The 25,162-nt window shown below is 39.6% G+C and overlaps 1 protein-coding gene across 1 annotated transcript in view; it reads left to right on the forward strand.

Moving 5' to 3' along the window:
• The window catches only part of oat (ornithine aminotransferase), a 125,544-nt gene extending 102,311 nt beyond the window's left edge, over positions 1 to 23,233 (forward strand). Inside the window, exon 10 of the mRNA XM_062525596.1 lies at positions 22,032 to 23,233. Coding sequence (XP_062381580.1) covers positions 22,032 to 22,192 — 161 coding nt within the window. The 3' untranslated portion in view covers positions 22,193 to 23,233. The remainder of the gene's footprint in view (positions 1 to 22,031) is intronic.
• The last annotated feature ends 1,929 nt before the right edge of the window (positions 23,234 to 25,162 follow it).

Consider the following 25,162-nt stretch of genomic DNA (forward strand, 5'->3'; position numbering starts at 1 on the left):
AACGAAGACACCGCGCTGGTGACAAGCGGAGAAAAGAGACATGACGCTCGGCATCTCACAGTTCTCTGAGGCGACGTAACTCAGTCAGTCCAGCAGAGATGCCAGGGCAAAGTTTTGGTCAATGGAGAGGGAGAGAAATGCTTATTACCTTCTTTCAATGAAAAAGCAGTGTCTGCTCAACTTATCACGGATATGCTTCATAAGTCACAAAAACGAACGCAATGTTTAGGACAGTTTGCCATTATAGCTAAATTGGGGTGCCTTTGTTTGCCAAAAAGTCCAAAAGTAGCCAAAAAGTAGGCTAGTAATTTTGAACATCTCCATTACGTTAACTTTCTAAAGCATGCAGTTTAACACTTGGAGGTCTGGGGCCTTTTCAGGCACTTTGAGGCAGTCAGCTATACCTTGAGATGTTTAAGTTTTTCATCTAATTAAAAACATCCATGCAAAAGTGTCACATATGGTTATATTCTAGAGGTCCTACACAATAATTATATGACAGTAAAGTGGATGTAATGAAATCACTATGAATATATAGAGACTTTTGAGGTTTGAACCGTATTGGCTTCATATAAGTAAAAAGAACTTTCAAGAATGTTATGAAGTTTTACTACAAATTGGAAAAAGTCAGACTAAATGTGTCACTTAGTGAGTGTCTCTTTCAAATGCAAATTAACACTAGAAGCCCCGTGCCGTTCTGACCCACTTATACCTAGAAGCGCCGCGCCCCGGTCATTTGACCGCTTTGACGACCTACTAGAAGCGCCGTGCTGGTGTGAACTACTTAAAGCGTGGCGAGGCGGTCAAAAGACCGCTGAGTCCTTAGACTGGGAGGCTGTTACTTACACATAATGATAGCTAGATGGCGCTTCGTGCACGAATCAAATCGTTTGGTCATAAATTTGTCAGACCGTGTTGTTGGTAGTCTGTGGTTGTTTCATTATGACATAGGCCTACAGCACGTTTGAGTTATCTGTTCATTTATTTGTGTTGATTTGTGTTGTTTGAGGTAAAAACTCTTGAACAAACCTTGAGCAAACTTGACTTTCAACTTTTTTATAGTAGGCTATTTGATTTTTTATCTTTCGTTTTTACATTTTGTATGCTACTTAGAAATGTTGGCTATTTTACAACGGAGGCATACGCGTTCTGTGATTAGGAGCCTGACCCGACGGGAGGGGAAGGATGAAAAATGTCGACCCAACACCGGTGTTGTTGGATCTCGAGATCCGTAACCCGCAGTTCGGGTTTGGGCAGATAATCTAAGCTCTAAAATGAATGGGTGGCTAGTTCTAATTCACTCCCCAAATTCACTTCTATTCATTTAATAGGTAGCCTATCGGACCTGGAACAAAGAGCCTAACCTAGTCTGGTTTCAATTACACAGTAGCCAGGATTTCATGCCGCATTTTACAGGCTACCGCGGCTACTTTCTAAAACAATGTTCATTCATTTAGGGAGAAGCATCTTGTAGGATCTAGCTACCTTGGAGGAAGGGTGATACAGAGAGCAGAAATGCTGAGCAGGCATAGGCGCGAGAAGTAGCTAATTAAAAATGATGAGTGAAAAAGATATTCTCCGTTTTGCGAATGTGTAGGCTATGTTTCGATGTCTGCTGAGAAAAAGCTATAGGCCTATTGTTTCTACAATTTAAGCTAAGTTCTATGTGAATTCGTGATTGAGGATTGTGACACACCCCATCGTGGGGAGGCAAAGCCGTAGCCCACTGGGTAGAGCTTCAGTCCCTACGCCCAATAGTTGCTGGTTCGAGCCTAAGATCATGTCCACACGTAGCAAAACGAATGATGATCAAACCGATCAAATGATGATCAAATGTAGCAAACCGGAATGATCGGTTTCAAATAGGCTATGTTTGCAATGGATAGTGTGTTATCTATAGACCCCGAAGCCATTTGCTTTGAGAATAACGGCTGGCTGATGAAGTTAGTGGCTGGCCAGCTGGCTCAGCCAAAAGCTAAATGCTGCTGCAGCCGCCGAAGTTTTCATGGCTGAATGATAATGGCTTTAGTTGCCACTTCATGTCTACAGAACATGCAACTGAGTCCTGTGTAGCCTATCGTAGCAACGAGCACAATACTAATGTGGTGTATTCAGTGGGAATCGTTTATAGGCTATCGCTTATTTTTCGCACGTTTCGTACGTAGGCATACGCGCCCTACGTACATTAATAGGCTATGACGAATTTCAGCTGAAAATATTTTTTATACATGTAGGCCTGCCTAATAGAACAACGTCGCAACATTTTCAAAACAAACTCGCATTTTACCACTTTAAATCGCCTCCATAGACTATGCCATGTAAATGAAAAATAGTTATTAAAATAGATCACATATATAATACATATTGCACATATATATGTTTTATGGTAAAATATTATTCTCATGCCCGACTGACAGGAAACCCTTGCGACATCTGCAGTGAGAAAAGAGAATAGCAGCCTGGACAAACATGGCCGAACGCGAGACAACATAGTGTTGTCACATAAAGCGCAAAATAGCTCTAAACTAGCTTGTGCCGGTGTGCTTTCGATCATGTAAAAATTCTGGGTGACAAAACACGCGTATTTAGGAAAAGTCGTGAACGTAGGGTCCTGGAATTTAATCAAGTGCAATTTTTTTTTTTTTTTGTAATCGATGCGGTCAAAAGACCGCAGCCCGGCAGTTCTAGGTATATCTAGGTCAAACCCACACGGCGCTTCTAGTAATACGCGTCAGCGGTCAAATGACTGGCGCTTGGCGCCTCTAGTGTTAAGTTGAATGGGCCTTTTGAATGGGCCTGCTGCAGGTGAGAGGACTGAAATCCTAGGATTTTCTTTTATTCTTTTTACAAAGTGTCATTGATATATTCTCTTTTAAAACATATACTGTAGGTGTTGGATTCAATTGGCCGGCTACACGTGAGATCCTCAAGAGACCTCACGTGTGAATCACGCTTATTTTATTGATTTTTCCCTAGTGAAGCTGCAATGACCCAAACAACCACCAGGTGGCACTTGTGAGCAGGGTTAGGAATGTCGGTGTTACGGATCTCGATGGGATCATGTTAACTGAGGATAGATAGATACTTTATTGAAAATTCAAGGATAAACCATAGATAAGAAAATAGCACGTCATCACGAGCAGGCAGTTTTATCTAATTTACTGCAGATAATATTATATGGTATTGACTTGTCCATAATACAATTTACAAAAACAAACCTTATTTCTGCGATCAGTTGAAGACCAGTTATTTCCCCACAGCCCTAAGTTCGTGTTGATTTGGGAGAGTGCAGCCTGCAGCTCTTACTGATTTGGGGAAAGATAGCTCCCTTCGGTAGACCACGGAAACGAAAGCACAGTGGTTCTGCTGTTTCGCGTCAGTACATAGCTTGCGGGGCCAAGGTTCGCATCTCACCCTTCCATGTCACTTTTGAGTAAAAGGAGGCATACCACACATAACAATGGATTAGACCCTAAATATATTTAATTAGCCTACTTTACATCGAGTGGCCAGGAACACGACATCAGTTTAAATAATAGCTCCACGGCATTACAAGGTTATTTCCACGTTTCACTGTAGTCAGAAACAAAAGCATGTTGATTGCATACGGGGTTAGAACCTGCAATGAATCGATACCGAGTCTCCCGCTTTTGCCACTGCACTAAAGACTGGTAGGCTATGCATGAAATGTGGGTTTGTACATTCAATAATAGAAGCTCACCAAAACTCAAACCAACACGCAAATTAATGTAAGGTAACACAAGTAGCAAGAATGACCCCAACAGGGGAGTCGGTCTTTTAATTTAATATTAGCCTGCAGTAAAGCGCAATCATTGAGTCACGAGAAAAACATCAATTTAGTGATTTTTGGTTGGGCGCTTGTGATTTTTGGTTAGGCGCTCCTGACACTGACGACATCACCAACCGCAATTCCCAAGGTAGCCTACGCCACAGGTGTTACTGCCCAGTCCTTGTTTGCAATTGAGAGTTTGAGAGTTTGAATTACCTTTTCTAGAAACACCAAATCCAGGGAACTTTCAAGGTTGCGATGCAAGTAAGCATACGAGGCTTTCTAGAAACGCAACCCAGAACAGTGAATGCTGAATGCTTAGACAGTGCTGTGCAGAGAATTAGACAAATAGGCTACATAAATTGGCTTTAGTATTCCTCATTGGCGTTTTCTCTCCATGTTTGATGATGACAAATAACGATTAGTTTCTTTTACATTGCACTACACCGTGCTAGAGCGCTTCAAGTGAGACGCGAACCTCGATTCCTCATGTCAAATAGTGCAACGCTACCCATTGAGCTACTCAATTGCAGACACGAAGAGATGCAGTTTCTTTGCCAGATTCTTTGCAAATGTAGGCTACGTGCTTTCATACAGATTCATTCAAAGAATTTAGGCCTACAATGAGACGTTACATTTAGTTTACATGCAGTGGTGGTTTTGATTGTCGGTGGCGTTATTGTATCCCTTAGTTGCAATGCAATTATTCCCTCGCATGACAGCTGTAACCGCACGTAGGCCTACATTTCACTAGGCTACATTGCGACGTGAAATGCTACTAAAAGCTTTTTTAAAATATGTCTTAGTGAGTTAGGAGTCTTCTCAAATAATTTTAAGCTGTTCTAGGCTATGCCTCGTGAATTACTTTTAGTGAAAAAAATTAGGAGTCCTAAAACGCTAAAGTGCTACCGCGGACTGTACTGCCACCTCGTGGCGGTAAGTTGTAATACAGTTGTAATATATTTCACGCAGAGCATGGATCACCAAAGCGTGAGAGAAACGGCCATCACATTTCAACACCTACTGTATATTTGGAAACTAGTTGATTTCTAATGGTGTCACTTATATGTTTCTAGGACAAAAACTAGCAGAGATTGAGATGTGTGTTTGGAACAGTTTTTTAAATCCCCAGGGGGGGATTTAGACTCCAGAGGGTTAACCATTATCGAGAGGCTCCATCGACGTATGACTGCGTGCTTTTATGAGTCTCTCAGGAAATCGCATAACCATCTCAATACTCAATAATCTCAATAATTTATTGCAATGGAAACTGGACTTTTGCTATTTTACCCGCTTCATGAAAATCCATTGTGAGAAAATGACTCGAAATTCTAATAAGGGCAATATTTTTTCATTCCTGATTTTTGTTTCAAACTAGAGAATCCAATGAACGGAAGGTAGGCGGTCCGTGTACTTTTTGGTTCATTCGTTAATCTTTTTTGGAATGAAATGTGAAATTTCAATAAGGGTGCAGAACTGTCTGTATTTTGTTTTCAACATGTGTAGTCATCTTCAAATAGTAGTATTAGAAAAATAGACGACATTTTCTATCGTTTTTTAATTTGTTAAATTTATTTAATCCTTTATTTTATTTCATTTGACTGATCCTATCTTTTTCCCGGAAGTATCCTAAATTACACTGTTTCGCGCACCGCACCCTCACGCATCTCCACGACCACATTATTCCTCCCTTGGGGTGTACTGCGAACCTCTATTAGTGAGTTAGCCTGGTATGTTGTGCTCAAAGCTAGGGTATGCTGTCATACGAAAGTGAATCTGTTTTAGCGTCGCTGTATCACCATGCCAAACCTGGTCGGGAGCAGGTTATGTGCTAAGCCACTAAACGAGGTTCGTAGGACACCCTACAGGTCACCTTAAACCTGGGTCTGAAATAGACCCATACGCAATTCAGAATGGCGCATTTTAAATTATTATTATTTTTTTTTTTTTCAAAAGTTCAGTGTTTCATTTTCAATACGTAAAAGTGGCACTGGATTCAATGGTCATATATCCCACAAAAAGGGCTTGAAATTCTATTTTTGGTGTTTACATTTAGTCATTTTTGACATCCCATTTTAGAGCAAGACAAATGTTTTAATTATTACAGTGCATGAAAATGCACTGTACTGTTCTTCCTAGGTTTCTTATTATTCCAACTTCTTCTAACGCTCGCAATTCAGCTTGAACCGTTTAACGTAGAAACTTGATTCAAACTTTGTTACGTAGGTCTTACTAAGGAGACCTGTGCAATATATTTTTCAACTTTGTAACTTTTATACTTTTTAAACTGTAAATTAAAAACTATTAAACATTTCCCCATAGACTTAACATTGCTCATTATGACATCACGGCAGCAATTAGAATGTTACGCCAGGTGGCCAGTCCAGGTGCAGCAGCTCTCTCTCTCTCTCTCTCAGGCTTTAAACTGGCTCTCTTGAGACTACATTTTCTGTTCCCCTGTATCAACGGTATCAACATAAGTCTTCCTAATTCCATCCAACTTTCTATCCATTCATCTTCTTCAAACCATTCACTCATCCACCCATTCTAAACAGTCTGCCTATCAACATCAATTAGACGATCTACATTCAACTTTGAAACAATCTACTCTGTCTCAGGCCTGGCTCTCTTAAGACTAGCCAGTTAAGTTGATTACACCTGTACTACTCTCTCAGTAGAGAGCTGTGTCTCTCCATTCTACAAGAATATAAGGCACATTCCATCCAACTTTCTATCCATTCATCTTCTTCAGACCATTCACTCATCCACTCATTAAACTGTTTATCAACATCCATTAAACTCTCTGTCTATCAACATTAATTAGACTAGCTACATTCAACTTTTAAATGATTTACTCTGTCTCAGGCTTTAAGCGTACACTCTGGCTCTCTTAAGACTAGCCAGTTAAATTGATTACACCTGTATCAACAACTCTCAGAGAGCTGTATCAGTGTCTCTCTTAACAAGAATATAAGGCACATTCCATCCAACCTTCTATCCATTCATCTTCTTCAGACCATTCACTCATCCACCCATTAAACTGTCAATCAATATCTATTAAACAATCTGCCTATCAACATCCATTAAACATTCTATCTATCAACATTAATTAGACTATCTACATACAACTTTTAAAGTATTTACTGTGGGTGCCTCTCAAGCAGCGTTTATATGCCCTCCCTCGCTCCTCGATCCTCAATGATCTACATAAAGAAAGATCAGTGAGGATCGAGGAGCGAGAGAGGACGCGTAAACACTATACACTAATCCAGCGCGAACTTTATGGGCGCTGCCATCTTGAATATCGCCATTCCTGCGTGCCTGCGAGTATGACGAGTGACACTTGCCTGTGCTTTTCAATGAAAGCATCCTGTCAGAGAATGTCTAACAAGGGGTCCCGCTCATGAATGAAAATGTCAGGTGAAAGGGAACATTGGATCAATGATGTCAGACTGTACCAAAACTTACCAGTGAAGGTAATTTATTAACACCATAAAGTATTAAGACGTGTATTAATAACAGCTAACCTCTGCAACAGCCGCCTATGGAACCAACGGGCTAATTTCTTAGCAGCCAGGCACGCAGTAATGGCGGTTTTGTGTTACTTCCGTGTTTCGCTGGATTAGTGTATATGAGAGGCACCTTCTGTCTCAGGCTTTAAGCATACAATCTCATTAAGACTACAGATCCTGTTTCACTACTTCCTTTGTCCACAACTGTTTCAAAATAAAGGTCCTCACTGCAATAAGTAAGGGATAATGTATAGAACGCCGGTCATTATCGGAAAATAATTCCCGACAGGATGAACAGAACCCCGACGCGCAGCGGAGGGGTTTTGCTTCGTCCTGAAGGGAATTATTTTTCGATAATGACCGGCGTTCTATACATTATCCCGCTTATTATATGGCTACTTGCCAAAAAGAGAAATGAAACTTAACTCAATGTGTCTTTAGCAATGACTTGGCTACCGTTTGGTGGCTTCCGCTAACTTCTAGAAAATAAATAGTTCGCCACAGTTGACAGTTGTTAGGTGTTGCCTGGCAACATACTTGGTAACTTTCAATGAAATTCCATTGCAACCCGATTGCAACCAGCGAACGGCTTTGTTGCGGATTGATATGAAAGACGTGAATTAGAAGCACAAAACCCGTTGCCATTGACAGCGGTCATTATATACTTTCACCGGTGATTATACATATTAATCACCGGTAGAACGTTGGGGAGGCCCATTCAAAGTGAATGGGAGCTCTCTCAACATTCTAGAGAGCCATATAATAATACACTATTAAATCATTTAACCATTGTAACTACTCAACTATTTAACTGTTCAACCATTCCAACTGTCAGTTATCAACTAGAACTATGCCTCCAGTCAACTACACGAAAACTCCATGTACCTAGCAACCAATATATCAACCATTAAAATTAAGTGTTTATGACCGTTTCCATAGCAACCAACATGATTATACTGCAGTAACTTCTTGTTTCCTGATAGTGGCCACCATGGATACCCTAGCAACAAATGTTTCAAAATAAAAGTCCTCACTAGCAAGTTAGCATGGTTAGCATAGTTAACATAGTTAGCATTTTTAGCATAACTGCAAAAAACATCAACTAAGTTAGCTAATCAACCTGGTTAGCATTGTTAGCAATTTTAGCATTGTTAGCATAGTTAGCATTTTTAGCATTATTGCTAGAAATCATCAGTTAAGTTAGCTAATCAACCTGGTTAGCATTGTTAGTTTAAGTTAGCATTGTTACCATAGTTAGCATTGCTAGCATAGTTAGCATGTTTAGCATAACTGCTAGAAATCATTAGCTAAGTTAGCTAATCAACCTGGTTAACACTGTGAGCATAGTTAGCATAGTTAACATTTTTACCATTACTGCATGAAATCAGTAGCTAAGTTAACCAATCAACCTGGTTATCATTGTTACCATAGTTAACATTTTAACATGAATAGTAATCATTAGTTAAGTTAGAACTGGGAATGTTTCAGCTTTAAACTGTCTACCTTCACACTATCAACTCTCTGTAAACTATGCAACCACCATGTTTACCCTAGCTACACCTTAGTAACCATATCTACATTATCTATCAATTTTTGCATTTTCATGCACTGGTAATTCCTTGGAATTGCATTTCTAGTTATTATTATTAGCCTTTTATTATTGTCTACGCATAGTTCTAAGTAGGCCTATCAGTATTTCATCTCTGTGAAATGATCCATATGAGTTTTGTTATAGATTTTCGTGAAAACTCATCCAATTCAACTGTAAACTGTGATTTGTGACAAGAAAAGTAAGAATTGCTTCAACTGACAACAACTTCTTTGAATAGTCATTTACTAGGTTGGCACAAATCTCTTTAGCTCCAGCTTGTCCAAACTGCATGGTTTTCTTGTATGGACTCTTGCTTTAACCCTATGAGCCCTAAGCTGTTTTAAGGGCATTTTCACTACCTCTAGTTAGAAACATTTATCCTGGTCATTGTAAGTGCCATTCACACATGCTACATATTGTTTTTTTCAGCACAGTCTAGGCTACCCAGATCTGCCACAATATCATGTATAAATACTTGCATTGATTTGATTTAGATTTTTAAATAATACAAATTTGAAAAGCATACTATACAAATTCTTACATTTCAACGTGTATCTCACCACAGCAAGCTGACAGCTCGACATGACTTTGTAAGCAGGAATAATATACAACAATATATTTTCCCACTTATATATATATATACACAGTGCCTATAGAAAGTCATCATACCCTTTTGAAATAGTTACTTTTTTTTTCTTACAGCCTGAAATTAAAACCCATTTTAAAAAAAATCTTTTCCAGTTTTATTTACAAATTTAGCTGTACAACATCAAAATGATGAAAAAAAAGTCAACAGTTCTGAAAATTAATAAAAAAATTAAAAACTAGAATAACATGGTTGGAAAAGTCATCATACCCCTGACTTAATACTTTGTAAAGCTTCCTTTTGCTTTCATTACAGCCATCAATCTGTTTGGATATGTCTCTATTATAGCTTTGCACACCTAAATAGGGGAATATTTGCCCAATTTTCCGTGCAGAAATGTTAGAATTTAGTCAAATTCTATAGGGAATGGCGATGGACTGCTCTCTTCAAGTCAATCCACATATTTTCTATAGGATTTAAGTCAGGGCTCTGACTTTGCCACTCAAGGATATTCACCATCCTATCCTTAAGCCACTGCTTTGTTCTTTTGGCAGTATGTTTAGGATTATTGTCGTGTTGGAAGGCGAATGACCTCCCCATCCTCAGCTGTCTAGGAGAGGGACGCAGGTCTTCCTCAAGAATTTTGGTGTACTTGGTAGCATCCATTTTCCCTTCTATCCTGACCAATTGCCCAGTCCCTGCTGAAGAGAAACATCCCCAAAACATAATGTTGCCCCCACCATGCTTCAAAGTAGGTAAGACAGGCTGTAAGACAAAAAAAGTAACTATTTCAAAAGGGTATGATGACTTTCTATAGGCACTGTATATATACGTGTTCTGTCTTTACCCGGTGCGCCAATGAGGCTGTGTTGAACTTGTTTAATGTATTGACCATCTGACTCCATTATGGTATAAGCAGTAGCTTCGCTGCCGATGACTGAAATATCAGTCTACAATAAGTACCAAGTACTTCTAAACTTATCTCTCTACAAGGCCGATTTGATTAATCACAAGAGATCCAACCTATATCGTTAGCAGTTCATTGACTATTGGCACCTGTGAAGTTTTCTCTTACCAGTTCAGGGACCACTATTCGTTTGGCTAATCAGGCTGGCCGGCATTAGCACGCAGAGGCCCACTAAGCTTGGTGCGAACTGAATTAGCGCAGTGACTCCTAATAGCAGGGCTGTACACTGCGAGCAGCTCGTCGCAAATGCGAGTAAATATATAATAGTGCTAATTGAAAAAATATATATTGTCGCACACTTGCGAATACTGATTTCAACCCTTTCATTCGCATTTTGCTCCTAAAATGAATCAACACCAAGTGGATCAAAGTATAGTTAAATTTTCGCGCATCTTTCAGAGTTGACAGCTCTGGAGTTGACAACTCTTGCACCTGGCTGGACACTCATGCTTTCAGCTTCAACCTCGCGCTCTCACACACACGCAAGAAATGTCTGTCACTCCAAATCCATTCTTCTTTTTCTTCAATCTGTTCGTTATCAGTTGGTGACTATTGCGATTACCGGTGAAACGGTGAACTATGATACAAATGTTGACTATATTACTGTGTTCATTTAAAATATTATTATCACGGTTCATAAACACGGTGTGGAAACCGTAGGCTATGTTAAATTCCTCCCAGCTTCACCTGCATTTGACATAGGCCTGGTAGACTTGAAACAAAAATGGTATCCTACTGATTCTGTCGTCTAAATGATGGATTTAACCACGATTCGGTGCTACACCTGCCTCAAAAAGGCGGAACATTTTCATCGCAAATGTGCGCTGTATCATATAGCCACTCTGCGTCTTTAGGCTACGTTCACATTAAATCCATTCCACTAACGTTATCAGGAGAATACCGTAACGGTTTTTTTAGCACTGGTTGTCACTCATTGGATATAACAGATAGCATATACCAAACTCCAAGACAAGTCATGGTAAGTTAAGTAAGAGTAGGTTAAGCACCCAGCCAACATGACAAGGAAAAAGTGAACGGGACAACTCACAATGCCATGCCACGGTAGGCTACCTAAATCATAGAAGTTAACATTGCTGGACACTCATCTTTTCTATTACACCAGAAATATTTGTCTTTACCTTTATTAGTTTTTTTTTTAACATTCATGTTATTTAATGAAAACATGTAGGCCTATCCTTGAACTATGCGTGACTAGTATTTTCCTAAAACTGAATGAAACCTAATTATGTTCAGTACGGTACTTAAAGTGACAGACATTCAATTAGACTTACACACCACCACTGTAATATCATTAAAGACAAGTGTAATCAATATGAAGTATTCAAGATATTGCAAATGCTATAAATTGTTAACAAAATGTATAAAAATTCTGAATTCAAAATATTAAATAGAAACAAGACAAGCCATTTTCTGTGTGTGTGGAGGGTTTGAGCAGAGACTAGGATTGCCACTGCTGTGAATGATCTGTATCCTGCTTAAAGAGACCCTATGCAACTTTCTGCAGGAGACGATCGCTCCTTGTTTACATCTGGAAGTCTGAGACGAAGAACCACGCTTGCAATTTATATATTTAAATATAGCCTATACATGTATAAATATACACGCTAAAGCTGTCGGGGAAGCTCTGCAGAGAAAATGCAAGCATAAAACGAGCGAAAACGAAAAACTAAACCGAAACCAGAGATGAAATCGCCAATCCTGCATAGTTCCTCTTTAAGGCATGAGGTTGTCAAGGAAATTTCTTAGTGCTCCTAAATTTTTTTCTGTGCTCCTAATTTTTTTCATTTAGGAGCACCTGTGCTCCTAATGAAAAATCTAAGCGTACAGCCCTGCCTAATAGTATGACTGGCCCCCACAAGATACACAGTTTAACTGAGAATTTGTTTACTAAGATACCTGATTAAACAAATCCCTTGATTCGGACTCTAATCTCAAGAAAGGAATATTACCGATTACCAATTAACATCACATTTATTTGTAATCTTTTCTAATACAATCAATAAAGGTATAAAGTTACAGACAATAATAAAGTAGCAAAAGAATTAAACAATCAACCTAAAATAAAGTTCAAGATATCATACCTGATGTAGAATTAACTAAAGAAGTGGAACTCTATTTAAGCAGAGGTTCCAATCCTAAAACCAAACTCAGAGTGCTGCTAGCCAGACTCCTAGCTTGAACGACACACGGGTGGAGATCTTGGTAAGCAAGAATCTCAAGAGTCACCTTTGTTTTTTCTTAAATATCCATCTAGACACAGGAGGCATGTCAGCTTGGTTCCACCTTAGAAATTAACATATAGATTCTATGACTATAGTAAAAGACCTTGGCTCTCCGCAGGGTATATCTTTTCATTACAAAAGGGGGAATGGGAGGTTTCCCATCCAACACTGGCAATTTTTGCTTAGATCACCAGAAAACATATTTACACTTATTTTACAATTTTACCACTGAGACCCTCTTACTTCTCGCGTTGAGACATTAAAAATGATACCAAACATAGATCAGACCTGCAAACTTGTCGCTTTTCGGCGACAATCGCCGTTTTCTTGGTCAATTGGGTCATTCACGTGAATCGTGCAGAACCGGAGAGTTTTTATTTGGGGGGGGGGGGGCTGCCCTTAATCTGTATGCAATGCGGGCTAGAATTGCGATACATTATTGGCTAATTCTTGTAATGGACACTTCTCTGGGCCAATCGGAGTCTTAGCACTTGCTTCAGAATCTTGAACACAGCGCCAAGTTGACGTTTGGATAAGACCAGCTCTGGATAAGACGCCTGGCTACCGTGCGAGTCATTTTTGTCAGGCCGCATTCGGTTCACAAATATGAACGTAGAGGTAAAACGGCCCCTTCTAAGTGCATTTATTTCTACTTCTAGCATGGTTGCCAACATTTTAAAAAAAGAGTCACATGGAAAAAATAGGTCCCCAAAAAGACAAACCCATAACATGTATTTATTTTTTTTGAGGCTTTGACCTTCAAATTTGACCTTAAATTATGAATATGATTTTGGCAACCACTGGATTCTGGAACCTCAGACCCTACTGTTAACTTCTAGCATGGTTGCCAACATTTAAAAAAGAATGCAGTGGAAAAAAGAGGTCCCCAAAAAGTCAATCCATAACATTTATTTATTGTTTTTGAGCTTTTGACCTTCAAATTTGACTTAAATTCTAAAAATGACTTTGGCAACCACTGGATTCTGAAACCTCAGACCCTACTGATAACTTCTAGCATGGTTGCCAACTTTTTAAAAAAGAATGCTATGAAAATAGAGCCCCCCAAAAAGACGAACCATAAAATGCATTGTTTTTGACCTTTTGACCTTCAAATTTGACCTTAAATTATGCATGTGATTTTGGCAACCACTGGATTCTGGAACCTCAGAGCCCTTTAATAGCTTCTAGCATGGTTGCCAACTTTTAACAAAAAATGCCATCAAAAGTGTTTTTTATAAGCACATTTCCTGGTGTTGGCCTGCCGACTAAATGAAATATTATAATATTTTCATCTGTAACAAACACGTCACCTCTGTACCTGTATGAATGTTTTGGTAGGTTTAGGGTGCACTGCAACTAAAATATTTAGCCTACTGTTTCAGAATTTGATTATGTTGTTTTATTATTGCAGAACATGTTAAATATGTGAAAACAATGTTTTTTTGCAGAACAAAGTTAAGGTTGTGCTCAACATGTGGTTGTGTGTTGAATGTCAGTACACGGTAACCTATTTCAGATCAGAGATGGTAAAATTAGGTTAGGTTTAGGTTTCTTTATTAGTCTCCACCAGGGAGAAATTTGTCTCGGAGACAGGGAGGTTGCAGCATTACACAAAAAACAAAGAGGACAACACCAGTAACAGAACAGATAAAAGTAACAGTACAGGCTCAGAAACATTGGATATCCTAACCCACTGCCCCTGTCCCATCAAGTCCATACTATCCCTCCCCTCAGCCTGCCCACACCTTTGCACATCACCCCCCCCCAACCCAAAAGCACATTCATTCTATAATAAATATCTATCCATTCATTCCATAATTTAAGAAGAGGAATACATACCTACATGCATGCATGCAAGAAATCCCCCATCACAGCTGCACCCCCTCAGTCATTACTTCATTCCATTACCGACCACATCTCTTCCATGTATTCAGTAGCTTAATAGACTGAGGTATAAAAGTATGTTTGTAGCGATTGTGTTTGCACAGAGGGAGTCTGAATCTCCTCCCAGAGTTCAAAAGGATGTATTCCCCATTCAGTACATGATCGCTATCTGATACAATGACATTTGCCTGTCTAATAGTGGCCTGCTCAAAGAGCTCCTGTGGGTTAAGGGGGGGAATCACCCCCATAATTCTTCCTGAAGTTTTAATGAGGCTTGAGATTTCCACCCTGTGTTTCACTGTTAGATTGCCAAACCAACAGGTAATCCCATAGCGGAGAACAGACTCAATCGTAGCTCTGTAGAAAATTAACATGACATTTTTACAAACTCCAAAGACCCTGAGTCTTCGCAGGAAATGAAGACGCTGGTGTATTCTGGAACAGACATTGGTCACCTGGGTGCGCCAGCTGAGATCGCTGTCTATATGTACCCCCAGGTACTTAAGAGTGTTCACCTGTGCAATGGCCTGTCCATGTATAGCCACTGTACACTGGCCACAGAGGGATTTGGGATCTATCACCATCTCTACTGTTTTTTTTGTGTTAATATGTAGAAAGTGTGAATCACACCAGTTAGCAAACTTGTCTACTGCCGCTTGGTGAATGCTCAGATCATCGTGTTTAGTGAGCAGGTTAAGAATAACAGTGTCATCTGAAAATTTAACAATATGCTGATTTGGCCCAGAACTTACACAGTCATTAGTATACAACGTGAACAAAAAAGGTGAGCTGACGCAACCCTGGGGCGCACCAATACTGCATGAAGTCATGTTAGACAAAGTAGAATTAAACTTGACCTGTTGTGGCCTATTTGATAAAAAAAAAAAGAGTAATACCACCTAATTAAAAATGGATTTACATTCAGCTGAGTTTTCAAGAAGAATGTGAGGCTGGATAAGATTAAAAGCGGAACTGAAATCAACAAAAAGAAGTCTGGCATATCCAGTTGGATTTTCAAGATGTTTAAGCACCAGATGCATTATAGTTGCTATAGCGTCGCCTGTGCTGCGATTCTCGGTGTAGGCAAACTGGTATTTATCAAGAGCTGGTTGCACATCTGTGCGAAGTTTCCCTATCATTATTTTCTCAAATGATTTAAAAACGTTTGAGGTGATGGCCACGGGCCGGTAGTCATTGTCCTCTTGAGGAGTCGCCTTTTCAGGAATCGGTAAAATAATGGATTTCTTCCATAGCTTTGGAATACTATAGGAATCAATAGATAGTTGAAACAATTTATGCCAAACTGGGGATAATTCGTCCGCAAAAGACTTCAGGATAAAGGCCGACAAACCATCTGGCCCTGTTGCCTTTTTAGTGTTTATGCCTTTAAAAGTGTTAACTACAGATTCCAATTTAATTTCAATCCTATGCCCATTATCACAGATTACATTTTGCAAAACCTTGGCACATTCTGCACTGTTATCCACATTAAAGCGCATATAAAAATTATTCAGTTCATTTGCCCTGACACTTTCATTCAGCGCAGACAAGGGCTTCCTCTTTGCAGACATATTTGTCATTTGTCTGATCGAGTCCCACAGCTTCTTTGTATTGCATTCCGTCAGGTCTTGTTCCGCCCGCTCCTTGTATTGGCGACGCGCTGTGCTTATGTGACAGTTCAGATCCTTTTGGGCCACTCGCATTGCAACCTTATCCCCCACCTTAAATGCAGCTCTTTTTCTTTTGATACACTCGTTAATGTCCTTGTTAAAATACGGTTTGTTGTTGGGGTACCGTTTAACACTTTTGGACGGTATGACAGTCTCAATACAAAAATTGATATAATCCGTAATGGATTCCGTCGCAACGTCTATGTCCGCGTCTTTGAGGAAAACGTCCCAGTCAGTGCTGAGAAAGCAGCCCTTTAGTTCCTCCGATTTTTCACCTGTCCATAACTTAACTGTGTGTATTTCGGGTTTAGTTGATTTGAAAACAGAGCGGTATGTGGGCAGCAGGTGAAACGTTGTGATCTGAATCCTTAAGTGGTGGTCTGGCTTTGGCAGTGTATGCCTGATTAACATTGCCATAACATTTGTCCAGAAGTCTCTCATTTCTGGTGTTGCACTTGACATATTGGTCAAAGCCAATCACTTATTTAACTGAGTGGAAATAAGTGATAGTGTATTTTACGGCCCTGATGCTGTGTATTTTCCTGGAAATTACCTCCTTGTTTTTCAGGTAATTAAACAAAAACAATAAGTAAATCCTGGACGATCATTTCAAGAACTAGATTCATTTTAAATCATTACCATTTTATTAAACTTAAAATGAAAGCTGTTTGCATCACTATTACTTAGAAACTGCAGAGTAATTGCATGGGAAATTGCATAGAAATGACTAGTAATAAGGGGCTACAAAATATTATTACCATGAAATTACATAAAAATACCATAGAAATTACCACCTTAATTAATGCTGTTTGCATTGCTATTACCTAGAAACTGCAGAGTAATTGCACTAGAAACTGCATGGACATTACTAAGTGGTAACAAGGGATTGTTACCATGAAATTACATAGAAATTACCATACAATTACCACCTTAACCATTAGCGAGCCGTAATGTAAAGTGTTACTGATATGAACATAAGCTTTATATTTCCATAGAGCCTAGGTAGCATAGTTTTAAAGACCAAAAGGTGTACCGAGGGGTTATCTACACCACTGAAAGCAGAATTTTCCTCCCTCTAAATTTCGGTCATTTTTAAGAAGCATTATCTCGTATTCGCAGTGGCTTTGGTGGATGGTTTTACTGTTGCTGGAGAAAGGAACATCTACTGATTCAAAAACAATTGTCGTCTAATTGGGCCACACATAATGTGTGCCGTGCCAGGAGGGTCTTTAGCAGGATTTTTCGTGTTTTGGCCTATGATAAACCATATTCAGATCGCCATCACATGGCCATACCATGGCATTACATCACAAACAGATGTAATGCCAGATGTTTGCGATGTAATGGCATGGTATGGCCACTCGGTGGCGATCTGAATAGTCTAGTTTCAAATGTATAACAACCAAAAACAACAATGCATGCAGAGGTCTGCACTCTATGAGTGCTTTTCTAGTTAATTAAAGCTTTCTTTAACAATTTGTCATACAGTGACACAAAAATTGACCATAAATTACCCTATAGTGAGATATTATTACCTGATTTATTATACTCCAAAACCCGAAAAAACCCCGTAAAGACCCTCCTGGCACGGCGCACATTATGTGTGGCCCAATTAGACGTCAATTGTTTTTTAATCAGAAGATGTTCCTCTGTCCAGCAACAGTAAAACCATCAACCAAAGCCCCACTGCGAATGAAAGAGATAATGCCTCCTAAAAATGACCAATTTTAGAGGGATGAAAATTCTGCTTTCAGTGGTGCAGATAACCCCCTAGTGCACCTTTTGGTCTTTAAAACTATTCTACCCAAGCTCTATGGAAACATAAAGCTCATGTTCATATCTTTATCAGGATAATCAGGGTAGAAATGGCAATTTCAGTCATTTTCAGCCATAAATTGTTGGATTTTTGAGGTTCTCTGAGAGGGGCCCCAGAACTCCACAACAAAAAAGAGTTCGAGGGTTTTAAGTATATGGCTGTTCATAGTTCCACATACTTATCACATATACAAAGTATGTGCCGATTTGGCCGACTCCCATCTTCCTACCTCCTGCTGGTTTTGCCTGGTTTTCTTGTGCAATGACTCTTAAATATAAAATATTTTTTTGGAAATTGATCTTAATGCCTTAAATGAGGAAATATTCAACCCTTAAGGACATCAGTTTTCTTTGTGATTGAATAATGTATTGTAAATAAATAAATGTTTTCCTTAAAATACAGGGGTCATAAATTGAAACGCCCATGTTAAATTCCCAGAGTTTTTATTTTTCTGTTTAAAGGCCAGTTATTTCATGGATCCAGGACACTATGCACCCTGATAAAGTCCCCTTGGCCTTTGGAATTAAGATAACCCCACATCAACACTACCCTTCACCATACTAAGAGATTGGCATGCTTTTATGTCAGTTATTAGCTGTTAGCTAATTAGCTGGTTTGAATTGCATTAAGCTCAATGAGAATGAAACCAGCTAACTAGCTAGGTCCAATCAATAATGTGGCAATGTTCATAGACAGTTGTTCTGAATTCTGACACAAGTGGAAAATATTTTACGCAATATAAGGGGGATTTACTTAAAGGAACATTGTGTAGTTTTTTGGGTCGATTCTCAGCAAAAGCACATGTTTTCTTCCAAAGATGTGTGCTCATTCATGAATAATTACCTCCATCAATAAATCAAAGTATTCTCGTAAGCGTAGAATCTGCCATTCAGAATAAATACGTGCGATACGGCTCTATGGCCAAAGCCACGTTTCGGCCTCAATCTTTAGAATATGCTAGCTAAGGAGGGGCATACATGCAAATCTAGCTCTGTCTTTCGCGTTTATAGTCAGTTAAGGACAGAGTTGTGCTCGCAGCTGCGGGATCCCCTGATCTCTGACTCTTCATATGGAGATAGAAGACCATGTTAGCGTTATGTTGAACTAGCCCTACATATCTTGTACAGTAATGTCGAATAACGTTAGCACTGATGTCGGAACTTGCACATACTCAAAGCTTGTGACACAGCCAAAACGAAAACGAAACCTACCGCCATCGAACTATGCTCACTTAACTCCGAGCATGGTAAACAAAACCAGATATTTCTGGAGGTAAAAGCCCCGATAAGAACAAAATCAAATTTTGTTCAAATCTACACACTTATAACCACTGAAAAAATAAGGGACGTAAGGTTCATCATTACCTCCGCCAAGGAGATTATGTTTTCATCTGTCTTTGTTGGTTTGTTTGTCTGTCTGTTTGTTCGTGAGAACTCAAAAAGTTATGGGTGGATTTTGATGAAATTGACCCAAGGAAGAAACTATTACATTTTGGAGTGATCCATATCACCGTCTAGATGCTGGAGGCGGTTAGGCTTTGTGTTCGCTTGGCGGAGGTTTGCGCTCTCTGAGTGCTTTTCTACTTATTTAAGCTAAAAAAACAAACTGTCGCTGTCGGAGTCCACTGAGTTGATGATCTGCAGGGTCGCCCACAACTTCGGACTGATGTGCTTCTGCTGCTCTCCAGCCGGCCTGCCTAGCGCTGTTGATTCCTCCGGGTTGGTCTAGGCTACAAAGCTGTGCATTGTCATTGCCCTGGGACTTTTCTCGGCCGTCTGACTTGGATGCAGTCAATTGCACTAGATTGGCGTGGATTTTTCTGGGGTTTTTTATTATTATTTATTTTACTTTTTTTTTATTTGTTTGGTTTTTGTTTGTTTGTGTCTTGTATGTCTTGGTGTCACGGGTACGCTGGCGATTCCGCCACTCCGTCCGTCATCTTTTGTCTTGTCTCATGTTGTTATTTTGTAAATTTGTTTGTTTCATGTCTTGTTGTCACGGGTACGCTGGCGACTGCACCACTCTGTTCGGCACTGTCTATCAGTGTTGTGTGTAAAGCGCTTTGGGTTGCACTCTGCACGTTAAATGTGCTATGCAAATAAATAGGTATTATAAAACACCGTTGTTTTAGAATTTTCGAAAGGGTTGATTTGGTGTCGTTAGGCTAAGCCTAGTTGCTTGCTGAATGTAAGCCAAAATATCAACGACATTCAGAATAACAATTGAGAGCACTTTGACTCAGCGCAGTAATATCATCACTCTTGCACTTTCAGTTTCACTTTGGAGTGAGGATATTACTGCGCCCAGTCGAAAGTGCTCCCAATTGTTATTCCGCCACACAACATAGTTATCCCTCTTACCCGCTTAGTAATGCATCATGTTTTATTTTGTCTCACCATACTTGGTCGTGTGACTACTCGTGTAACTCTATTTTAATAGGGAAAACATGGAGATGTTTGGTCGTTTCTAAATTGATCTCTGTTTGGATCCTAATGAATGAACTGGGCTAGCTAAGTGCGATCAAAGTAGCGCCGCGCGCCAGAGCCAGTGAGTGCACGCATTGAAACATGAGGGGTATGCATCAACTAGATGCTGCCTTCATGAGACGGAAATTCTTACCTTCAATAGAGAAAAAAATACTTGAGAGCAAGGATGGTTTGGATTTTAAGCTCAGAGACTCATGCCGAACTCTTATGCCCCAAAGTACCCGACTTGACGTCACAATCATGCTCTTCAACCACGGCAGCCTCTCTCTTGCAGCAACAAAACAAACAGCGAACCTCGTTCTCATTAGAAATAAGCAAGATGATTTGTCACTAAATTGAAACTACCAAAACTTCTCGTCCTGCTCAGTAAGTACAAGTATGTCTCCTGAAGGGCTAAACCAGAGCCATATTGGACAAAAATCAAAACAAAAAACAAATCTGTCTGGAGCCGCATAACAAACAAAGGGGTATTTCACAAAACCTAGATGAGGGATTAAACCGGGATTTTTTGGTTATCCTGGATGAATTTACCTTTGACTCGGTTTCATAAAAGAGATGCTACATAAGTTGCCATGAGAATTTATTCTCTGAAGCTAGCCTGCTCCCGACCAGGCTAACAGCCAAGATAAGTTAATTCTAATGGTAATTACATTATCTGATTGGTTCAGCTAGCTGTCATTCAAATCAGACCTGCATGCGATTTTTGAAAGAGCTGTATTCCATTTATATACTATTTGCTACTTGCATTTACTCGCAAAACACAACAGAATGTCTGCCTAATACCATATGGATATCATTTAAATTATGGTGGCCTTATAATTAATAACAAAATCGTTGTTTGCGTCTTCTTTTGACCGACGTTTGATGAATAGCCTACTGTAGTAGTTGATTGGAAGTGGAGGGGACATATTTCAAAGGTGTTTTCAACTAATTCGGTTTTAAGACAAAATAAAGATATATATAGTCATTATTTCGTTGCAATGGCAAACGCTTTCTTAATGACGTTGCGTGCCGAGACAAGGAAGCTCTCACACGTGGGTGCATACGTAAATTTGCATTCAGTTGGTCTGCCACACCTACTCCCGTTGTGTAACAGAAATAAGCATGATTCCCCTTCCAAAAAAGTACAACTTTACCTCGTTGTTAGTCTATATCAAAAGCGGATGTTCACTTTGTGTGCAAGACGCTATTTTTCGCATCTTTTTTATTCCAACCGTGAGTTATTTGGGGGAGAAACGAGAACGTGCACACATCCCGAATAACTTACACCTGGCTTGACATAGTCGCTCCTATTCATCCTGGATTGGCGTTAGTGAAACGAGTTTTGCAAGGATGACTAGACAACGCTATGTCAAACCTAGCTTTATCCCTTATCTTGGATGTCTTAATTCTGCTTTTGTGAAATACCCCTCTGTTGTCTTATATGAAGCATTATTAATTAAAGCAACCATGAAGTAATTCCAATGTTTTATATTGTTTCTTTTAGACTATGATGCATGGAGAGTTTGCCTTCGTCTCCGTGACAATGGCTTGCTGGCCAAGCCCACTCATGGTGACATCATCAGACTGGCCCCACCCCTCACCATCAAAGAGGATGAGATCAGGGAGTGCGTTGAGATCATCCAGAGGACAATCCTGTCCTTCTGAACCAGGGTCTGCATGTTCAGCCCAACACTTAAAGGCTTCTTTTGTAAAATTAAATGAAGTAAGAATGAGAAGATTCAAGTTCTCCCGGGATGGTACTTTAAGCGTTTGCCTATGAAATATTAAAATTAACTGTTACCCGCATAGTTGCAACAGTTTTCAGCAATGTTACATGGAGACGAGCTTGTGATTAGCTGAACAGGTCAAATGAATATTATATACACCTTGAAAAGGTCAGGTAAAAAAAGGGATGTGCATTCAAACAATTTTCATTAATGTATTTAAATAGCAGAGAATAAAGCTGTCTAGTTGTATGTTGGCTCAAGAAAAGCAAAGAGAAAAGGGAATGACATCAAAGCAAATATTTTTTTAACCAAACGTTTTAGACGTTTTACAGATTATAGTGAAACTCTTCTGAACAGTGTAAACTCCTTTTGAAACAGTGAAAGTGCTCTTTCCACTTTTAAATATAATATAATATCCATTGATATTTATATGTAAAGGCTATAGGGGACATACACCCACTTTTAAGGATGCCTGTGCAATTCCTGGTTCCTGAATCAACACTTACCTCTCATCTTCATATTGAGGTTTCACTGAGTAATGAGACTACTATTTGCATTTCCCGAAAAGAAAAGAAAGAAAAAACAGGTCCTTTACAATGTAATTATTTGTATTACATCTTTTAAGTGTTGTCATGTTTTCCTTTGTGGGTCATACACTGTGTTTTAGAGGGAAATATAAGAGAAAATAAGTGTTTAAACTGCTCCAAAAGTCATGACTTTTATTTAATTGCAGAATATTTATTTCCTCTGTGGAATTGTACACAGAGACGTATGTGCTGTTACATTTGCATAGATTTCAGTGGTATCAAATTACCTAATTTGTTCATATTTATAATTGGTGAAAATATTTTTGCTTTCAATAGATGTTTGAAGGAGATTCTGTATACTGTTTGAAATACCATGCCAGTTGTCATTTCATTTCCCATGGTAGCTTTATAGCCTTCACGTGCATAAATAAATGGAATTGAATTGAACTAAATTCAGCTTAATTTTCTTTGTTTGTTAAATTGGTTAGATTAGCATGTGCAGTGGCAAAAAAGGATCCTCTAGAACTGTTCTGGAACAATGAAAAAGCAACATTTGTGTGTGTGTGTGTGTTCATGTTCATGTTTATGTGTTTGTGCATGGATGTGCGCATGCTTTCGGGCAAGTTTGTATTATGTGTGTGTGCCTGCTTGCCTGCATGTTTGTGAGTGTGTGTGTGTGCGCTTGTGGGTAAGTTTATCTCTGTGTGTGTGTGTGTGTGTGTGTGTGTGTGTGTGTGTGTGCTTGTGCATGCGTCAGTGTTGCACGGTGCACTGATACTACAAAAGCATCGTGATTCCTTGAAAATAAAAAGGTCACGATTCTTCATTTTATTAGTATCGATACTTTTAATAATGTCCGTGCTTTTCTGAAGTAACATGCGTGTGGTGTGTACCGGTGTGCACAAGGCACGCACGTTTCTAGTCCCTCCCCTGCAGACCCGTGTAGGCTATGCCCCCCCTAGCCTGCGCGGCTTTTCTCCTCACACACGTTATATAAGCTGTCATGCCATAACCAGCAATACATGGCTGCTAGTGCTGATGTGGCTGCACAGCAGCAACACAGTAATAGATTAATACCAAGTTCATTTGCACACTTACATATATCAAGTTTGTAGCTCACCTACCTATGCTATGATATTTGGGTCATTAGGCTTACGGTTGGGTTTAATGTCAGCAATAGGCTACGCAACCATGACTAACTTTTACATCTGGAGAGAGCTGGCTTGCTAACTAAAATCATAGTGCTCACTGATATCATAAAGGAACATTGCAAGACACTCATCTCCTATATGATCCCAGAAAGATTTTCTTCGACCTGTTAGTGTTTTGAACATGTATTTTATGTAATGACACAGAAAGCATAACAAGCATCCACATATCCTTGTCATGCTAGACACTAGGCTATGCAACTCGCGTAAAAAGCATGAGACTGAAGGCTTACCCTCACACATTTCTTAAAGCGACAGGCACTCAATTACACACACCAAATATAGCCGCAAGCGGCGATGGCGGGCCCGAGCACCTGCGGTGCGGACCTGTGACATTTCAGAATCTAACAAAGCAACATGTACTGTACTGTGTGTTGCTCATGCACATGCCCACCAAATTTGGTTGATTTTCATCAATGTATGTGTCAACCACAACAGACAACAGGCTAGGTGGCGCTATAGAGTCCCTAAGCCACACCCTAGGCCAGAGCTCTGTCTCTGACTAGTGGCAGCAATAACACACAGGCCTGCCTAATTGTCGTGAATGTATGTGTCCATAATAGACAATGTGCTAGGTGGCGCTATGGAGTACCTAAGCCACACCCTAGGCCAGAGCTCTATCCCTGACTAGCGGTAGCAATAACGCACATGCCCACCAAATGTGGTTCATTTTCGTGAATGTATCAACCACAACAGACAATACGTGCGTGCGAGAGAGAGAGAGAGAATGAGGGGGAGGGGGGTGAGAGAGTGTCTGTGTGTCTGTGTAGAGAATTAGCGGGGGAGGAGTGAGACATGCAGCTGAGAGAGACAGAGGGGGGTTGATGGGGCACCTACTCCTGCGCAGCTAAATGGATGTAGTATGAGACACATGCAAACACAAATAAACCTAAATACTCACTTTAGTGAACATGGCTGAAGTCAAGACTGCAGCATAGGTTGATATGATTATTATTATTCGTAAACTCGCTTTAAAATATTTTAGGTAAAACTGTGTCCACCACAATCATTAATGCAGTTTTAAATAATACAAACAACACCAAATTAAACATTTTGTATATGACTGTCACTACAAACACACTAACTAATACTCCATGAAATTTCATCCAAATTAGTCACTGTTTTCTGCCTATAACACCAACTTTTTGCTTCTTTTATAAGACACCTGGATTC

The sequence above is a fragment of the Sardina pilchardus genome, chromosome 22 (assembly GCF_963854185.1).
Source record: "Sardina pilchardus chromosome 22, fSarPil1.1, whole genome shotgun sequence".
In the NCBI taxonomy this organism is placed as follows: domain Eukaryota; kingdom Metazoa; phylum Chordata; class Actinopteri; order Clupeiformes; family Clupeidae; genus Sardina; species Sardina pilchardus.